Here is a 19,091-nt window from a genome sequence, read left to right as displayed (position 1 = left end):
AATAAATACAGAAAAGGCATTTGACAAAATACATCCATGATTTAAAAAAAAATACCTCTAAACAAACTAGACTAGAAGGGAACTTTCTCAACCCAAGAAAGGGCGTTCACAAAAATACATACAGCTAACATATTTAATGACTAAAAGACTGCATGCTTTTCTCTTAAGATTGGGAACGAAACAATGATATCCACTCTTACTATTCCTAGTCAACATAGTACTGGCATTCTTAGTGCAATAAGGTAAGAAAAAGGAATAAAAACATACACGTTGGTTTTGACTTTTGGTGGCTGGCTGGTAAGGGGACCCAAACCATTGACTTTGGTGTTACCAAGTGAGATAACCAGCCAGCCCAAAACATACAGATTGAAAAGGAAGAAATAAAACTGTCTCTATTCACAGTAGACATGGTTACATATGCAAAGAATCTCAGAGAAGCTACAGAAATATTATTAGAACTAATAAGTGAGCTTAGCAAAGTTATCATATACAAGATCAAACTACAAACGCCAATCATACTTCTATAAACAAGCACTGATCAATTGGAAACAAAAAATAAGAAGTAATAACGTTTATAATGGCTCCAAAAAATGAAATACTTGGATATAAATCTAACAAAACATGTACAAGATCTGAATGCTGAAACTTACGAAATGCCAATGAAATAAATAGAAGAAAACCTAAATAATTGGAGGGACATGCTGTGTTTATGGATGGGAAGATTCAAAATAGTAAAGATGCCAATTCTCTCCAAATTGTTCTAGAGATGTAGAGCGATTCCATTTAAAATTGTAGCAGGGTTTTGTTTGGGTTTTTTGTAGATATAGTCAAGCTGATCATAAAATATATATGGCAGGCCAAAAGAACTAAAATAGCTAAGACAATTCTGAAAAAGAATAAAGTTGGAGAAATCACACTACCCAACTTTAAGGATAATTTATAGTGACAGAAAGAAGATCAATGGTTTCCTGGGGATGGGGGACAGGAACGTAGAGGGGCAGAAGGAAAGGCTTACAACAGGACACAAGGCAAGTTTCGCGGTAGTAGACAGATTTATTATGTTACTTGTGGTGTTAGTTTCATAAATGTATATATATGACAAGTTTGTCAAATTGTACATTTTACATATGGAAGGCCAATTAAAACTCACTAAAGCTTTTTTTTAAAGCATACTTTCCAAAGTGATATATTACTTTTATATCCACTAGGTGGCAGTTGGAACCTTGGATTTTGCCAGAGTGTTTGAGTCATCTTCCAGCAGTATTTTAGTTTGTAAAATAACATATAGGAAAAGTAATATCAAGGTAGGTTAGCATCATGGCATATTTTATAAGATTATCATGAAAATACAAAAGAATGTAATTGTAATCAGTCATTCCCAGGTTACTATTTATTAGTTTTTTTAAGCTTTAAATATATTAAGTATGGAATGCAGAATAAAGAACAAGTAAGGTCTCCTATCCCCCCACCCCACATTCAGCATTTTGCAAAGAATCAAGAGGCCGGTTGACAGTTGAGCAATTCTTTGCTTTTCTATAGCACTTTTTACAGAAGGCCTACCCTGTTAAAAAGGCTCTATCTTTGAAAAATTGTAAATTAAAATTTAACCCTGTTAACAATACCATTGCTTCATTTTTCTAACTAGATTAAAATTTCAGCACCAGAATTCTCTAGGTGTCTTCAAAGCTTCCTCTAGCAGGAAAGACCTGTCACTCATCCCGCATAAGGATAGGGGGCAATTCCTTTGACCCCCAGGCCAGTTATCTGTTGAAATAAGAAAAGAGAAAAGTTCTGACAAAGGGCAATTCAAAAGTATTCTTCAGAAGCATTTTTATGATTTATAATAATATACTTAGCCACCTATCATCCTTGTTTTATTTCCTATCATAAAAGGGAATTACTTGGTTAGGTATTTATGGTCCAAACCAGTAATTCACATAGATTATAATCCAACTAGCAACCATTTACAACTAACTTGAGCTTAAAACTGAATTTATGTCTATCATCTTCTCACCTGAGGTGAGAAGTATGTAAGCCACTCATACTCAGAATCAGAGAGCTGTCAAGCTCATTATAAATGCTGATCGCTCTATTTATCCAGTGTTTGGCATGTGAACATGGGATTTTTACCAGTCCTTTGGGGGGGGTGGATTCTCTCTCTTTCTATATCTCTTCAGCTCAAAAGGTCTATGATTTTCATCAGTGTTTGTTCTGTTGCCAAAAAAATATTAAAAGCTAGAAAATATTCTGGACATTAAAAAATCAAGTACGGGCCGAGCCCGTGGCGCACTCGGGAGAGTGCGACGCTGGGAGCGCGGCGACGCTCCCGCCGCGGGTTCGGATCCTACATAGGAATGGCCGGTGCACTCACTGGCTGAGTGCCGGTCACGAAAAAGACAAAAAAAAAAAAAAAAAAAAAAAAAAAAATCAAGTAGTCTCATAAGCAAGTTTCAAACGCTGGTTTTCCAAGTTCTTTCTACTGATTTGAAGAATTTCAACAAATACTACTGAAGCAAAAAAAATATTTTTAAGTACTGTACCAAGTAGGCTAAACACATTATCTTGGACTTCAGATAACTTACAGTCTAGAAAGTTCAAATAAAATGTTTTTAAGTCTAGCTTGATGAGCTTAACAAGCTAAATAGAATAGTGTTTTGGAAGTATGCAAAAGTACCAGTCACTCAGTTACTTAACAGAGCATACCCTACCCAACCTCCAAAATAAAAGAAATAGCCGTATCACCTTGAAAATCCCACCAGCTTCAGGTTGCCTCAAAAGACTCTCAGGGTCCAACCCGTCCCGGGCACAGGTCACATACATTTCAGAATAATCCTTCCCTCCGAAGCAGCATGAAGTTGTTTTATCAACAGGCAACTTCACAGTTTGGAGTCTTTTCCCTAGATTACCAAAAATTTTATTTAAAGTTTAGTGCTAGCAATTTCCAACCTGTGCAACATTTCTGGACCCTTTGTGGAGTTATAGGGAAGTTCTAAGAAGACTGCGGAGGTCAGAATTTGTCCATGTATTTAACCTACCTTCCCTGACAATTTATTTTGAGCAAAATGACTTACCTCCACAGGAAAAGAAATGCTGACTATAAATTTCGGGCTATACCTTTGGTCTTTCTTGCAAAAATCGTCCAATTGAGACCACTGAATATATATATTTCTAACTTTATCAGTAATGAGGTTTCCCCGGTCCTTAGTGTCTGGTGTTTTCTAGACATGGCAGGCATTTTTCACTTTGCTGTGGGCCTACCTGTCTCAGGATCTAAACGAATCACCCTTCCTCCATTGTAACAGGCCACCCAGAGCTTCCCCTCAGTGTCAATACACATTCCATCTGGGATTTGTTCTTCTTTCTCCAGCTTGTAAACACTTCTGCGGTTGGCTGTAGTTAAAAAACAAAAATAAAAACAAAACTTCAAACACAACAAAACAGTAAGCCACTCATACTGAGATTCAGTGAGCTCTCGAGCTCACTATAAATGCTGATCACTCTGTTTATCCAGTGTTTAGCGTGTGAACATAGGATTTTTATCAATCCTTTGGGGGCGTGGATTCTCTCTCTTTAGTTTGGGTAGAGGCTCATCTGTCTAAGCTTTCAGAGGAGGAGAAAAGAAAAAAGAAAGGAGAATTCTTAATAAAATACCAATAGTTATTTTTGAGGCTGACCTGAACTGAGGTCCTCCCTGCATGCCCATCTCAGATACACTTCAGACGGTGGTTAGACCTCTGCTGTTTTGGCTACAAAAATGTCTACTTTGATTAACTCCAAGATCTATAAGGCAACTTAAGGATGCCACGTGAACACTTCAGGCACAAAAACTAGTGAGATACATGAATTCTTCTTCTGCCTGACTGAGTGCTCCAAAATTAACACTAAAATCTAGAAGAGATTGTTTCTGAAAGGGGGGGAATTCCAAAACCAACTGGCTGGCCTTAAAAGGGGGAGTCACAGTATATAAAAAACAAACATCAAAATACAGACAAACTTTACGTTACAAAATCCAGGCCACTACAGTAATCAGATTGAGGTATGATGGAAAAAAATGTTAAAACCATGTGTGGGGAAAATGGGTAAAACCAGTAATAAAAAAGAGCACTACAGAGCTGGTCAGTTAGCTCAGTTGGTTAGAGCACGGTGTTGTATCACCAAGGTCAAGGGTTTGGATCCCCATACCGGCCAGCCACCAAGAGAAAAAAAAAAAAAAAAAAAAAAAAGAGCACTACATATTTCAAAGCAAAACATCTGTACTAGAACATTTTGCCTCTGATTAAATCTGCATGGAGAGTCTTGTAATTTTTTTTACCAAGCCATTTTTAAAATTTTTATTTATTTATTTTTAAATTTTTATTGAATCAAAACTGATTATAAAAATTTTGGGGGTTCAACATTGAGATATGTTGACCAAATCAATATTACTAGCATATATATTGGAACGAATCATAATTATTCTTTATGCCCCTGTGTCCAATCTCCCCCCCTCCCCCTTCATCTCTCCCTCCCCCCTCTAATCACCCTAGATTTCTTCTCTCCTTCTGAAAGAATAATGGTTACTCTGTTGATTTGCTGCCTAGATGATCTGTCCAGTGCTGAGAGGTGTGATCAGGTCCCCCAATACTATCATACAGCAGATGCCTCTTCCATCACTCTGAAATGCGCTCTGTGGAGACAGACATCCTCCTCCTTTCTTTATCTCTGCTGGTGACTCTCCTTGTGTCAATGCACTCCAGTGGCTGGTGGACCATCTGTGTGGTGGTTGTGGTGTCTAGCCGCCTTCACAACAGCCATGGTTATCGTGGTGGCTGTGGTGGGCCACCCACATGGAGGAGATGTTTTTAGCATGCTCCTTGGTGCTGGTGGTGTGCCTGGTTGTGGAGAGTGTCCGATCCCCAGCTCCATACCCCAGGTCCATATGAGTGGGTCCCGAGGTGATGGCATGGTGTGCCTGGTTGTGGGAGGGGGGTCTGGTCCCCTTCCCCATGCCCTGGGTCCCCGGATGGGCCCCAAGACACTGGCACAGTGAGCTGGTTGTGGAGGGGGATCCGGTCCCCTACTCCACGGCCCAGGTCCCTGGGCAGGCCCCGAAGTGCTGGTGCAGTAAGCCTGGTTGTGGGAGGGGGGGTCCAGTCCGCTTCTCCATGCTCCAGGTCCCCAGGTGGGCCCCAAGGCACTGGTGAGGTGTGCTGGTTGTGGGACGGGGGGGTCCAGTCCCTGGGTGGGCCCTGAGGCACTGACTCGGTGAGCCTGGTTGTGGGAGGGGGGTCTGGTCCCCTTCTCCATGCCCCAGGTCCCCAGGCGGGCCCCAAGGTGCTGGTGTGGTGAGCCTGGTTGTGGGAGGGGGTTCTGGTCCACTTGTCCATGCCTTGGGCCCCCGGATGGGCCCTGAGGTGCTGTCATGGTGTGCCTGGTTGTGGGAAGGGGGTCTGGTCCCTGGCTGCTAGTCCTGGGTACCTGGGTAGGCCCTGAGCTGTTGGTGGTGTGCCTGGATGTAGGAGTGGGGTTCGGTCCCCAGCTCCAATCCTCGGGTTCCTGGGCAAGGCCCCAAGGTGCTGACAGTGTGAGTGGTTGTAGGTGGGGGTCCTGTCCCTGGCTCCATACCTCATGTCCCCTGGTGGGCCCCAAGGCACTGGTGGTGTGCCTGGGCCAGAACTAAGTTTTTGTCCTTTGCTTACTTCTAACACAGGGGAACTTCCTGTGGGAACCAGTACTTGAGCTGTGTGGTTGAGTAAATTGCTGCTTTGCTGCTGTTTCCGTAGGGAAGGCTTTTTAGGCAGCTCAGGGTTCAATGGTTGACCTTATAGGTACTTCTGGCTCTCCAGATACTTGGTGCACCTGGGTTGTGTAGAAACTCTGATCTGGGCCTGAGTTTTTTCATTGAACTGCACCCCATACAATTCTGCATTCCCAACCAGTCTCCTCTGAGTGGTCCTGCACTGATTGGGGGGTGGGTTGGCTGTCCTTGCTGTGTCCCAGTGTTCTCCTGGTGGGCCTGTCTCCCCCACCGCCCATGCTCCAAACATTTCCCATGGGACGGGCCCTGTGCCGGGCCCTTGCAATGACTCACCAGCCTCTGAATGGCTCCCTTTTTTCAGTTGTTCTGGCTCCTCACTCCTATGTGGGTCCACGTGAACCCTATTAGTGGTCTTGCTGTCCTGGGGGCCACCAAGGCCCTCTTCTCCCCTGCTGCCTCCAAGTAACTCCATCTGAAGAGCACAGCTGAGGCTTCTGCCGGCTCCTGCTCCATGCGCTCTAGCATTAAAGCGGCCATGGGCCAAAATGCTGAGAGCAGTTTTTTCTTTCTCTCATCTTGGTTTCTCCCGCCTTCATGAGTTCCATAGGTCTCTCCTCCTCTTCCCCTGAGCTTCAGCGGCCCCAGCTTGGCTGATGTTACATTTTTATAGTTGTAAATTGGTTGATTTGTAGGAGAGAGTGATGCTGGAGACTGTCTATTCTGCCATCTTGACCAGAACCTTCCCCAAATTTTATTTATTTTAATTGACCCATTGCAACTGTACACACTTATGGGGTACAATCTGATGTTTTGATACATGTATATGTTATATAATGATCAAGTTAGGGTAGTTCATGTATCCATCACCTCCTGCATTTATCATATCTTTGTGGTAAAAACATTCAAAAGGCTCTCCTCCAGCTATTCTGTAATATACAAAACTTAACTGTTAACCATAGTCACCCTACTATGCAATAGAACACCAGAACTTATTCCTTCCATCTAATTGTAATTTTGTACCTGTTGGTCATTCTCTCCTTGTCCCCCCCCCACCTCCCTCTGATAACCACTGTTCTATATTGAATTCCACAAATGAGTGAGATAATGTAGTATTTGTCTTTCTGTATCTGGCTTACTTCACTTAACATAATGACCTCCAAGTCCATGTTTCCACAAATGATAAGATTTCATTCTCTTTTATGGCTGAATAGTATTCCACTGTGTATGTATACCACGTTTTTTAATTCATTCATCTGTTGCTGGACACTTAGGTTGGTTCCATATCTTGGCTATTGTAAATGGGGCTGCAATAAACATGGGAGTGCAGGTATCTCTTCCACATACTGACTTCATTTCCTTTAGGTATATACCCAGTAATGGGATTGCTGGAGCATATGGTAGTTCTATTTTTAATTTTTTGAGGAACCTCCGTACTGTTTTCCATATGGCTGTACTAATTCACACTCCAACCAACAGTGCGTGTTTTCTTTTCTCGACATCCAGCACTTATTTTCTTTTGTCTTATTGATAATAGCCATTCTAACTGGAGTAAGGTGATATCTCATTGTGGTTTTGATTTGCATTTCCCTGATGATTAGTGATGTTGAGCATTTTTTCATATGCCTGTTGGCCATTTGTATGTCTTTTGAGAAATGTCTATTAAGATCCTTTGCCCATTTCTCAATTGCGTTGTTTGTTTTTTTGCTGTTGAATTGTTTAAGTTTCTTATATATTCTTGATATTAACCCATTGTCAGCAGTATAGTTTGCAAATATTTTCTCCCAATCTGTAGCCAAGCCATCTTTATTATTGGTTTTGCTCTTGTGGTTTGGCACTTTTCATGAAACAGTTTCAAGAACTTTCTTCTAAATTGTTCTGAATAATTCCTTCCCTCCCAGTTTCCAGCTATGGCTCATTTAAAGCACATTGATGGAGTTGGATAACCCGCAACTATGGTTTTTGCTTTTCCATTATGAAAGGTTGTTGATTTTCCTCTGAGTACCTGCCTGTGGTTAATTAAAGTACAAATAAGAAATATCAACCCAAAACTCTAATTTTCTGCTTTTTTATAAAAACCCATTCAGTTGTATACTATTTGCCATTAGGCACTTCCCGATAGAACACAATCCATTTTACAGTGAGCCCTTTTCTGGCGATGGTGGCAAGGAAAAGGATTAAGGGTCTATCCATATTATGCCAACTATGGCCATATTTAACCGTGTTTGACTGGCGGCATAGTCAAGTCTGTGTAATCATTACTATATCGGAATAACATTGGAAAGCTCTCTATTTGACAAGTAAGGACATTATCACATGGGTTGAGGGAGAGGTGCCTTACTAGTCACAGACACATGAAAATAATACCAAGAGTACAGAGAAAAATAATGAAAAAGTACATACAGATTTGTCCTGTCTGCAGGTCATAGTCAAAGGCATCCACGGAGTAGGATAAACTGTCGATGTAATAGAAAATTTTGTGGTCTAGGGACCAATCCAAACCATTGGAGATGTCCACCTGGTCAAAGTACTTTTTCACATGGTGGTCAGGAAAAAGGGAGTACAGGGACCCTTGGTGCCGCTCCATAACTGCCGGGGCTGTTTCTTCTCCCATGGTGCCTACAAAAACCAAAGAGCCCTGAGCTCAGCCCCATAGCACCTCTCCCCATGCACCACACCACCCTTTCTCACCAGGGATCCTTTCCAGTGTTTAAATCAAGGAAATTAGTATACTATCCCAATCTGGGTCCTATATGTTTTAAAATGACAACTACCTTGCTTATAGTGCAAATTAAAACTATGCTGAGAGGTTCTGCTTCCAGATAAGGAGTAAAGATGCACCGAACTCATTTTCTCCCACTGAGCACAACTATAAAACCTGGATAGGGCTGAGCCCGTGGCTCACTCGGGAGAGTGTGGCGCTGGGAGCGCCGAGGCCGCGGGTTCGGATCCCATATAGGGATGGCTGGTTTGCTCACTGGGTGAGCGTGGTGCTGACAACACCAAGTCAAGGGTTAAGATCCCCTTACCGGTCATCTTTTTAAAAAAAAAAAAAAACCTGGATAAAAATGCATGGCCCAGAATTCTTTGAGAATTCTGAAAAGTAAACAGCAGCAGGCAGCTCAGGCAAGAGCAGCAGAATTTGAAGCACCTAATTGGTGGTGAGTTCTTCATTTTCTTCTCCAATATCTCCCGGCCTGAACTCAATACGGCCTGAAATCTGGACTCGTGCACTGCGGTGCAGACAGAGATGCAAGGAAACCCTCTAGACCTGGCTGCAGGTGCAGAAAAGGAAACTTGTGAAGCTCAGTGAGCGTGGGGGAAATCCCTGGGTTGTTTCGCACTCCTTTTTCTCCATTCTCTCACGCACTAGTCCCTAGACAGTTCTGCAGCAGAAGTAGCAACAGCAAAGAGAGTGGCCAGCAACAGGAGACTACAGGAATCAAAACTGAGGGAAGGGAACATTCCTCTCCATTTGGTGAGGCTGTAGCTTCAAAAGGGTGGAGCCAAACGCTGTTGCTCTTAGATTTTCTCTTTCTCTGTCCTCCTGCTGCTTGGTCCCAGAGGCAGCCCAAGTACAAAAATGGATGGTTTCTGGCTAGAGGAAAGAAAAGGAGAGCTCCAGGAAACTGGAAAGTCCTGAGAGATAGTGGAGAGACAGTTACTCAGGAATGCAACCCCATAAAGCTGTTAATGATCTCCTAGGCTCATCCCCCCAACTTGCACATGCATGGATCCAACTCCAGTGAGCATACCAAAGACTTTGAGAGTGTAGCCAATGGATAGAACTTCTTCTAGGTCCCAGACTGACCACCGATTGGCACACATGTGGGACAGATCCTAATAGCACCCAACAGAAAGCAGTTGGAACTTGTGGCCTGAACCTAAACATATACGTTGCCTTCCAAGACAACTATAACAACGTTCTCCAAAGGATTTACACAAGACTCAGGGTCTCATAACCTCATATTCAAAATGTCTAGGCACCAAGGTCCAGGGTTCGATCCCTGTACTGGCCTCTGTAAAAAACAAAACAAAACAAAACAAAAATGTCTAAGATATAACCCCAGATTACTTGGCAACACAAAGAAGCATGGCAATCTGAACTCACAAAGGAAAACATAATCAAAAGATGCCGAAAACGAGATGGCACAGATGTTGGGATTATTTGACAAAAACTGAAGTAGCTCAAAAAGAACTCAAATCAGCAATTATAAACAGTCTTGAAACAAAACTCAAAATAGAAAATATCAGCAAAGAAGTAGAAGAAATAAAGAATAACCAAATATCAGATTCCCCATACCTACCAGCCATCAAAAAAAAAAAAAAAAAAAAAAAGAATAACCAAATGAAAATTTTAGAAGTGAAAAATAAAATAACTGAAATAAAGAAAATTCACTTGGGCAGACTCAATAGCAGAATAGAGATGATAGAGGAAAGAGTCAGTGTACCTGATGATAAATTAATAGAAATTATCCTATCTGAACATCAGAGACAAAAAAGATTGAGAATAAAAAGGAACAGAGCCACAGGGATTCATGGGACAACAAAAGGGCTAATATGTCATTCGATTCCTAGAGAAGGAGAAAGAGTGCAGGGCCAAACAATATTTGAAGATTATATGGCTCAAAACTGCCCAGATTTGGTGAAAAGCACAAAACTATAGATTGAGGAATCTGAGCAAATCTGAAACATGGTAAGCCCAAAGAAACCCACACATAGACACATCATAATCAAATCGCTGACAACTAAAATCAAATAAAAGTGCTTGAAAGCAATGAAAGAAAAATGACACATTACATATAGGGGAATAAAGATTTCAGGGACAAAGAGGGGTACTGTATATTGAAAATGGTCAACTCACTAAGACATAGTAATCCTCAATGTGTATGTACTTAACAGAGCTTCAAAACACACAAAGCAAAAGTTGGCAGAACCAAAAGGAGAAATAGACAAATCCGGAATTATAGTGGGAGACTATCAACATATCTCTCTCAGTAACAGATACAAGTAGATAGGAAATCAAAAAAGATATAGAAGAACCAGAAACCATCAACCAACTGGATCTGATTGATATTTATAGACCACTCTACCCAACAGCAGCAGAATATCCATTCTTCTCAAATGCATATGTAATATTTTGTGGAATATACTATAAAGCATATGTACCTCACAGGGCCTGGTTTTCCAAAGCCTTGTAGTTTCAAATATTGACCTTGTGGAGGACTGGAAATTTTCCTCAGGCTATGTTTCTGGTGTAAGATAAAGATTTGTGGCACAGCAAGGTTACTGGCTCAAGGACAGACAGGTTACTGCTTGATATGTGTAGATACTGAAAAATTGCTGGTGGGAGAAGGAATGTTTGCTAAGACCAAGCTTGTGTTGATAGGACCACTTAACGGCCTTACTGGAATGTCATCTGGCTTGTTTCACTGAAAGTTACCAGCCTATACTGTTAAACTATAATCCCACCTATGTCTCTTCCTGTAACTTCCTGGTCTGGAAAATAAATGCAGGAAGAAAACCCCAACTCAGAGTTAATTTTCCAAGGAAGGGTTGACCCTTGCTTGAGGGTTCCGGCGGGAGATTAACCACTTTGGGCTCTCTCACTGCTCAGAAGAGATGGGCTTTGAGTAATCCTTTGCATCTCCGTCACCCAGGGGAAGAGGGGTGACAAATGCATGGGGGGGTGAAGCAACACAAAGCAATAATATTTCGGTCACTAAAATCATTATTCAATATTCACTTAGATAGACTTGAGTCTGATCTCAGGGGACAGAGCAGAATTTGACAATAATGAAAAACCTGGAAAGCTCATCTACTATATCATACTCCTTCTAAAAGAAGAGCGAGTTAGAGGAGGAAAACAGACTGAAAATGGGAAGCCTGAATAGCAAGCAATTTGGGGTAAGTCCTCCCTTCCTGTGGAGAAGGATGTGCTCTCAGCAGTTTCCTGCTATAGGACAGCTGGGATTGTTTAATGAATATTCCTCCAGAAAGAGATGCCTGGAACGTGAATATGAATCCCCTGCTGCTTGGAAAGGGCTCTTCTTTAGTGGGGTAGAATAACCTAGAACTCTGGTTTATGCTTCATTATCTGGTAGTGAGCACAGACAGCTCAAGCCTTGAGACTCCATCTAGACTATCAGATGACTCCACCCTTTTCTGGGCCTGGGACACCTCTGAGCACCTGCTGAGAGTTAGGACTTCTCTCTAGAAAAAGGTTCTTGAGTGCTTCTGGCAGATCCATGCCATCAGTAGGGACACTCACAATGATACCTACAATTTTAAGGGGTCTTATGACAGCCCAGAGATCCCAATTAGGAACTCAGGCCTTGGAGAACATCTTTATTTTTGTCTCATAAACTGCCACAGAACTGTAAACTTCTAGCCAGAAGGGAGAGAGAAAATCAATTTCATTAGGAGGTAAAGCATTCAATCATATTTCTTTATCCTGCAGAAGTTACTGGCAGAAGGGCTTCTAATGGATCCTCATCTTTAATCTTTCAGCCTGTCCTGGCTGATATCTGTGGTTGTGTAAAGTCCAGGACGATGGGGAACAATCTACAGTCAGCTGCTCAGACCTCAACTGCCTGCCATGTTGAAAGTGAATGGAGCCAGGACAGCATGGCCAACCATGTGAGGGGACTGTGGGAGGTGGAAATAGCAGGGATGAAGAATCACCTTTGGTAACATAGGGTTGTTATCATGGGAGGTAAATGAGAAATAGGTCTGAAATGTACTACCTAATTTAAAACTATAGTTGAAATCCTTTTAATGCCATATATAAGCATCTGCAGCCATCATAGTAAAGATTGGTTCAAGCAAGAATCATCAATGAATCCTAAGGGAGAAGTTTTGATGAGGACCAGGATATTTGCATGTACTTAAAGAATCTCCCTGAGTAGTAGCCAGCCTCTCCAAGATCGCCCCTAATGGTCCCTGCCTCCCAGTATTCACACCCTTCCGTAGTCCTCTCCATCACTGTCTGTATGACCAATAGCAAATGGCAAAAGTGATGCTATGTCACTTCCAAGATTGGTTATAACAAGACCATAGCCTCCATCTTGGGCTCTCTCTCTCTCCCTGTTTCATCACTGGCTCTAGGGGAAGTCATGTCCTGAGCAGCCCTATGGAGAGGCCCACGTGCTAAGGAACTGAAGCCTCCTGCCACCTCCTACATGAATGAGCTTGGAAGTGGATCCTCCAGGCCCATTCAGAGAATCCGGCCTCTTCTGAGGCTGCAGCCTCGGGCGGCAGCATGACCACAACCCCCTGAGATAGCCTGGACCAGAACCATCCAGTGAAGCTGCCCCCAGATTCTTGATCTTCAGAAACTATGTGAGATAATAAACATTTGTTATTTTAAGCTACTAAGTTTCAGGATAATTTGTTACTCAGAAATAGATAACTCACAAACACACATTACTTATAAATTGCAATTAAGGTTGGCTGATTGGCTCAGTTGATTAAAGCATGGTGTTATAACACCAAGGTCAAGGGTTGGATCCCCATGCTAGCCAGCTGCAAAAAAAAAAAAAAAAAAAAAAGTGCTATGCAGTAGAGAAATCTGACAGGACCTTAACTGGGTGATCAAAATTAATCATCAGCAGTGAGGGACAGATGGACATCGTATGCCTCCAGATGGCATGCTCTGAGGAGAACAGAACATCATCTACACAGTATTCCAGCCAAGAATGCCTAACATCAATCTAATCCCAAGGAAACATCAGACAAACACAAAAGGAGGAATGTTCACTTAAAAAGCGGGGTGGGGGTTTGGGTTGAACTGTATTCTTCAAAAATGGCAATGTCATAAAAAACAAAGAAGGGCTGTGGAAATGTTCCAGATTAAAAAAGATTAAAGAGATAATGACAATAAAATGCAATACATGATCCTAGACTGGATCCTGTACTGGAGGGAAAAATATGCTATAAAGGACATTATTTGGTTAATTGACAACTGGGATATAGACAGTACATTAGATAAAATTATTGTATCAATGTTAAATTTCTTTAAGTTGATAACTATACTGTGGTCATGTAAGATATATATCATTTTTCTTGGAAAATTCACACTGAAGTATTTTAAGGGATAAAGGCACGTAATATATATTCAATCTATTCTCAAATGATTCTGGAGATAAATATGTTTAGATATACAAGGTACTTCAAAACGTGCATGGAAAGATTTGCATATCTTTTAATTCGATTTTTCCATGCAGTCTTTTATTATTATTATTTATTTTTGTGTGTGTGGCTGGCTAGTAAGGGAATCTGAACCCTTGACCTTGGTGTTATAACACCACTCTCTGACCAGCTGAGTTCACCGGCCAGCCCTCCACGGGCTTTTTGAAGTATCCTCATAAATAGAGAGCAAATGATACAGCAAGTAGAACAAAATGTTAGCGATAGGCAAAGGGTGTACAGGAGTTGTTTGTACTATTCTTACATTTTTTTCTGTAAATCTGAAATGATTTCCAATTTAGACATCATCAGCAATAAAACCCCTGCATTTAAAATTCATTTAAACCACAAAAGTATCATACAGAGTTTAGTCTCTGCTAGAGACGGAAATTGAAAAGAAGATCTAGGAAGATTTTCCCATAGATTTTTTGTGTGTGTGATACAAGTTACTCAGGCAATAATAAAAGAAGAACCCAAGACCCATTATGAATAACACCTTTTCCACTACAGCACTGAGAACTTTCTAAGTCATAGTGTTTCCTCCAAAGCTCAGTAAGTGGGTGCTAAAGATAAATCATACCAGCAAAGTATCTCCCGGCGGGATCCACCTTCCCATCATTGAATCGATTGTTTTTCTTATCTTTATCCACTGTGGCCAGGACAACTGCTGATTGATCTGCCCAGTTCAAAGCACAGAACTTTGTTCCAATGGTGGCGACATAGTCTCCTGACTGGCGAAGGGCCAAAGAGCTGACTGGGGCATCTGTAGAGGCAGAAACAGCAGTTAGGAGGCAGCTAGCAGTCCACTGGCCGAGCAGCACGAGGAGGCCACCGTGCCACCTGGCATCTCTTAGAGAAAGAGCCCAGCTCTTTTGACAGCGGAAGCTTTCTTCCTTCTGTTGAATAGTGAAGACTACATAACTGAGCGTATTTGTTGAGCATGAACTCTGTGTGCTGTTCTGGGCAGCAAGGATAGAAAGGTGGATAAAACCCAACTCCTCTGGGAGCCCCCAGTCTAGTGGGAGAAGCAGAGAAGTCAAACCACAGCAGCCACAATACCGTGGGGCTCGGTGCCACGTCCAGTTCAAATGAGGGGCTCCTAATCTAGGGGCACCAGGGCAGTAGTCACGGAGCAAGAAATGCTCAATTTGCCAGACCTCCAGGAAATTTAGACACAAACTGTGTTTAGTTACAGCAACTAGGTTTTGTGGCATCTCTCTCCTCCTCCAATACCAGACTTGTCCTTTTTAAAGGGCTCTATTTTGTATGTGTTTAATTCAAAGTTGTTTCTCAAATCCTTTTTGGAAGTAAGCACGGTAACAACAATAAATAGAAATGCAGATACAGCGATAGCACAATCACATCTCTTCATTATATTACTATGTATATTCTGTATTTTTAAAGTTTAGGTTTTCTGGGTTTAATATTTTTCCATGCATAAGAAAAAAAGGGGGTTTTTGATGGGGAGGGGGCGGCTGGCCAGGGCGGCTTGACCTTGGTGTTATAACACCGCGCTCTAACCAACTGAGCTAATCAGCCAGCCCAGAAAAATAATTTTTAAGTGTAGAGATGTCTTACCGTAGTGAGCAGTCACAGGAAATAAATGCATCAGAATTGATTTTGAAAACATTTCCTAAGCGCCTATTCAGTATAAGACAATGGGCCCCCTGGGAGCAGCTCTTAGCTCAAAGCCCTGCTCTGACATTGATTGGAGCCATTGAGCATCCCAGGGAACGTGCAGGACATTATTAGGAGGGTCACACTCTCATCAGGGACCCCAACTTGTGGCCTGAGACTTCTGGTAGCTTTCCAAGCTACTGCTGACACCACAAGCCCTTTCCATGGTTTGGGGGGGGTGCTTTACAATTAGGGGTAGGTGTGTGTGCATGCTGGAAAAGAGAGACTAGGGAAGGGGATGGGTCCCCATCCCCACTCTACCCTCAGAGGTCACAGTCACTTTGCCTCCAGTCACAGTCAGTTTCCGGGGTGAATTAAAAAGCTGTTCTCTCTCATTAAAAACAAAAAAAGTTTGGGCCGGCCTGTGGCTCACTCGGGAGAGTGTGGTGCTGATAACACCAAGGCCACGGGTTCGGATCCCATATAGGGATGGCCGGTTTGCTCACTGGGTGAGCGTGGTGCTGACAACACCAAGTCAAGGGTTAAGATCCCCTTACCGGTCATCTTTTAAAAAAAAAAAAAAAAAAAAAGTTTGAAGTCCCCAGTTCCAAGTTGAGAGAGAGGGTATCTATCCCAAGCTTAGAGGAATTCCTGGTATTTCTTCCCATGAACACAACAATGAAAACAAGAAACTTCTATCGAAAATCCCATCAACCCTTGGGCCACGGAAAGTGATAAACCACTTCTCTGGAAATTACATGGCCATAAATGGAATCACACTCAAGTGCACATGAAATTCCATCATGAATCCTATTTTGTGCAGTGACCAAAGATAGTCCTGGTTGAGGCCTTATAAATCCAAAAGCTCTTCTTTTCACATTCATATGTGAATATATATATACATATATATATATACACATATATATATGTATGTGTATATATATATACACATACATATTTTTTTTTTGAAAATTAAAGTCTTGGCCTGACCCAAGATAGATAGCCTCCGCTGGGCTACAACTTTCAGTGCTGTTATCTGATGGTATTATGGAAAGATCAATACCGGAGTGCCCGGCGTCAAAACAAAACTGAGAATGTTGCCCCTCACTTAAGGAGGAAGAGCAAAGTGAAGGTGGGAGGACATGGGGTGTGGACCCAGAGAGCACAGCAATCCAAAGAGTTTTAAAGCATATTTGGTAAGCTTTCTTTTTTGGCCACTGGCTGGTACAGGGATCTGACCCTTGACCTTGGTGTTTATATTCAGTATACTTTAACCAGAAGGTCCCAGGGTAATGACAAACACTGGGTGACCACCCCTCCGCTGGGAAAAGGTGGCTGACTGCGCAGATCTGAGCCCAGCCTTCAGCCTTACCCACGATCACTCGCTGCACTTGCTTGGTGAGTGAATCCCACCGGCAAATCTTTTTCGCAGGAATATCTACGAAGAGCAGAGAGTTGGATGCTTCTTCCCATACTGGAGACTCACCGCACCGGCAGTTCTCGGGCAAAACACACTCAATCTTAATGGAAGACATTGTCATGGGGGAGACCTACTGAAGGTAACAGAGAGAGAATGAAATGTAGTCGTATGGAGCAGAGTCAGTAAAACACCTGACTTAGGACGCTGACAAGATCCCAACACCGGCTATTTGACTAGAACTGGAAAGGCCAGACACACTTTCCCCTAATCAGAACAAGATACACAATGTGACTGGAGGAGACTAGTGTGAAAAAGGAAGAGGTGATAGGAGATAACATGAGGCATCTTCAGTCAACTTGCTGTGACTTTATCAAGCTAGCTTTAAAAAAAGAAAACGTGACCCACCAACAATCATACCTTGGAGCTAGTGACCACTGTTGAGACAGTGCAGACCTGGCCTTTATGTCAGCAGCACCCTGGGCGCCAGGGTGGGTCAGGGGCGGGCAGCTCACTCATTGGTCAATGGCCCCTCTGGGTGTCTGCAGGTCACCTTCTCCTGTGCTCCCTGCCCCCATCTGTTGGTGCCAGCGATCCCTTTCTAAGATGGTTCAGAGGCCAGAGCCTTCCTGATCTGCTTTTCTCTGAACTGCATTTTTCAGAGTATGTTCACCAGTGATAACACACTGAATTAGAATGAACATCCATTTTCAAATTCAGACAATGAAATGGGTGGAGAAAAGGACATGGTCTAAGAGCCCTTGTAGGAACTGAAAGCCTCTGAGCTTTCTCTCGCTTCCTAAGAAGGGACTGCACCAGTTTGGCAAGGAGTCTTGAATTCCACAGGCAAGGAACATTCCATGCTGGGACTTTAGGCCAGAGATTGTGACCAGTGCATTGGGAGAAAAAAGAAAAATTATCAGAAAAAAAAAAAAAAAAAGATCAGATAAGAATCCCATGTGAGAGAGGAAAGACACCTGCGGACACCCAGGCGACTTTCAGCAACCTTCTCTTTTTCTCGACTCTGCCCCGAGCAGGGGGGTTTCCAGTAATGATACAAATCGTCTGCACTTTCATCCCTCTTGGGAGGGTATCTGCTTTGAAGTGAGCGGTCCCGCACACGGGGCGAGCAAATGAATAGAAGGGGGAAAAGGAAAATAGGTTTAATATTTCCTTCAATAAGCTTTTTTTTTTTTTTTTTTTTTGTAGAAACAGAGCAGCGTAAACCTGTCTCAAATACTGACTGCCAGCATCGTAGCATTTGGAATGTTCATTGGCTATTAAAAATTGGCTCAGCGGTGGCCGGTTACTCAGTTGGTTAGAGCGCGGTGCTATAACACCAAGGTCAAGGGTTCTGATCTCCACACCCGCCAACCGCCAAAAAAAGGAAAAAAGTTGGTTCAGACTCCAAAGGCCTTCAGGCTATCAGTCTTAGATAAGGCCCAAGATCAGACTCAGGACTTTAGCAAGAGAGACTTTTAACCCTGCGCTCCGTCGTGCAAGCCGGGGGCTGCCAAATGTCCCGCTGGGCAGCGGGGAGCGGGAACCGGGCGTCAGGTGCCCGCGTTGTTGCTGGGGCACCTGTGCGGGTGAGGGGCCTCTGCACAATCTGGTAGCGCCGCTGCGGCCTCGGGCGACGGCGACAGCGAGGCCCCGGGAAGCTGGAGGTTGGGCCCGCCTCGTCCCCGGCGCGGGTCTCTGCTGAGCGCGCACCAGCCCTCCCGGCCAAGCGGGAGGGCACAGGGCAGTCGGTCTCCTTCCGCTACCGCTGATCGGGAGACCGGGCCGAGCGGGTCCCGCTCCGCTGTCGCCAGAGCCTTTCCTCTCCGGGAGGGGGCAGGGAGGCCGGCCCGACCTGGGCACTCACCGGGCTGGCAACTCCTGTGGCGTCTGGAAGGTCAGGCAGCAGTTCGGGGAGGAGAAATCGTGCCAGGGACACAGCGACTCTGCAGGTAGATGGACGCAGGCCTGGGGACGAGTGGAGACTGGCGACCCTGTTTGCACACCCTTCCCCGCCTCCAACGCAGTACCCCGCCTCTCCTCCCCCGCGGCTCTAGAACCCTGCAAAGCCACCCTGGGCAGGGACGGGGGTGGGGGTAGAGGCTTAGGGCCCAGTGAACCTGAGCTTTGGAGTTT

The 19,091-nt window shown here is 43.4% G+C and overlaps 1 protein-coding gene across 2 annotated transcripts; it reads right to left on the bottom strand.

Moving 5' to 3' along the window:
- Window positions 1–1,135: 1,135 nt before the first annotated feature.
- On the bottom strand, window positions 1,136–18,956 carry RGN (regucalcin). Of its 2 annotated transcripts, none has more exons than XM_063083914.1 (7): window positions 18,823–18,956; window positions 16,911–17,091; window positions 14,502–14,684; window positions 8,138–8,353; window positions 3,259–3,390; window positions 2,743–2,897; window positions 1,136–1,764 (listed from the first exon to the last, which is right to left on the bottom strand). In XM_063083914.1, exons 2-7 carry the CDS (start codon window positions 17,077–17,079, stop codon window positions 1,714–1,716), a joined length of 906 nt encoding a protein of 301 aa, XP_062939984.1. In that variant the 5' UTR covers window positions 17,080–17,091; window positions 18,823–18,956; the 3' UTR covers window positions 1,136–1,713. The 2 variants fall into 2 exon arrangements, with proteins under 2 accessions (XP_062939984.1, XP_062939985.1); XM_063083915.1 differs by having other exon boundaries at window positions 16,911–17,088.
- Between the last annotated feature and the right edge of the window lie 135 nt (window positions 18,957–19,091).

Source organism: Cynocephalus volans, chromosome X, assembly GCF_027409185.1.
Source record: "Cynocephalus volans isolate mCynVol1 chromosome X, mCynVol1.pri, whole genome shotgun sequence".
Lineage (NCBI taxonomy): Eukaryota > Metazoa > Chordata > Mammalia > Dermoptera > Cynocephalidae > Cynocephalus > Cynocephalus volans.
Note: the sequence above shows the minus strand (reverse complement) of the source record. Positions and strands in the feature narration are given on the sequence as shown.

Coding starts and splice junctions, on each gene's coding strand:
- RGN (XM_063083914.1), bottom strand. CDS start 17,079: ATGACAATGTCTTCCATTAAGATTGAGTGTGTTTTGCCCGAGAACTGC. Junction 3,391..8,137: donor CCTGCAGACAGGACAAATCT/GTATGTACTTTT, acceptor TTTTAACTACAG/CCAACCGCAGAAGTGTTTAC. Junction 1,765..2,742: donor AAGCTGGTGGGATTTTCAAG/GTGATACGGCTA, acceptor TTATTTCAACAG/ATAACTGGCCTGGGGGTCAA.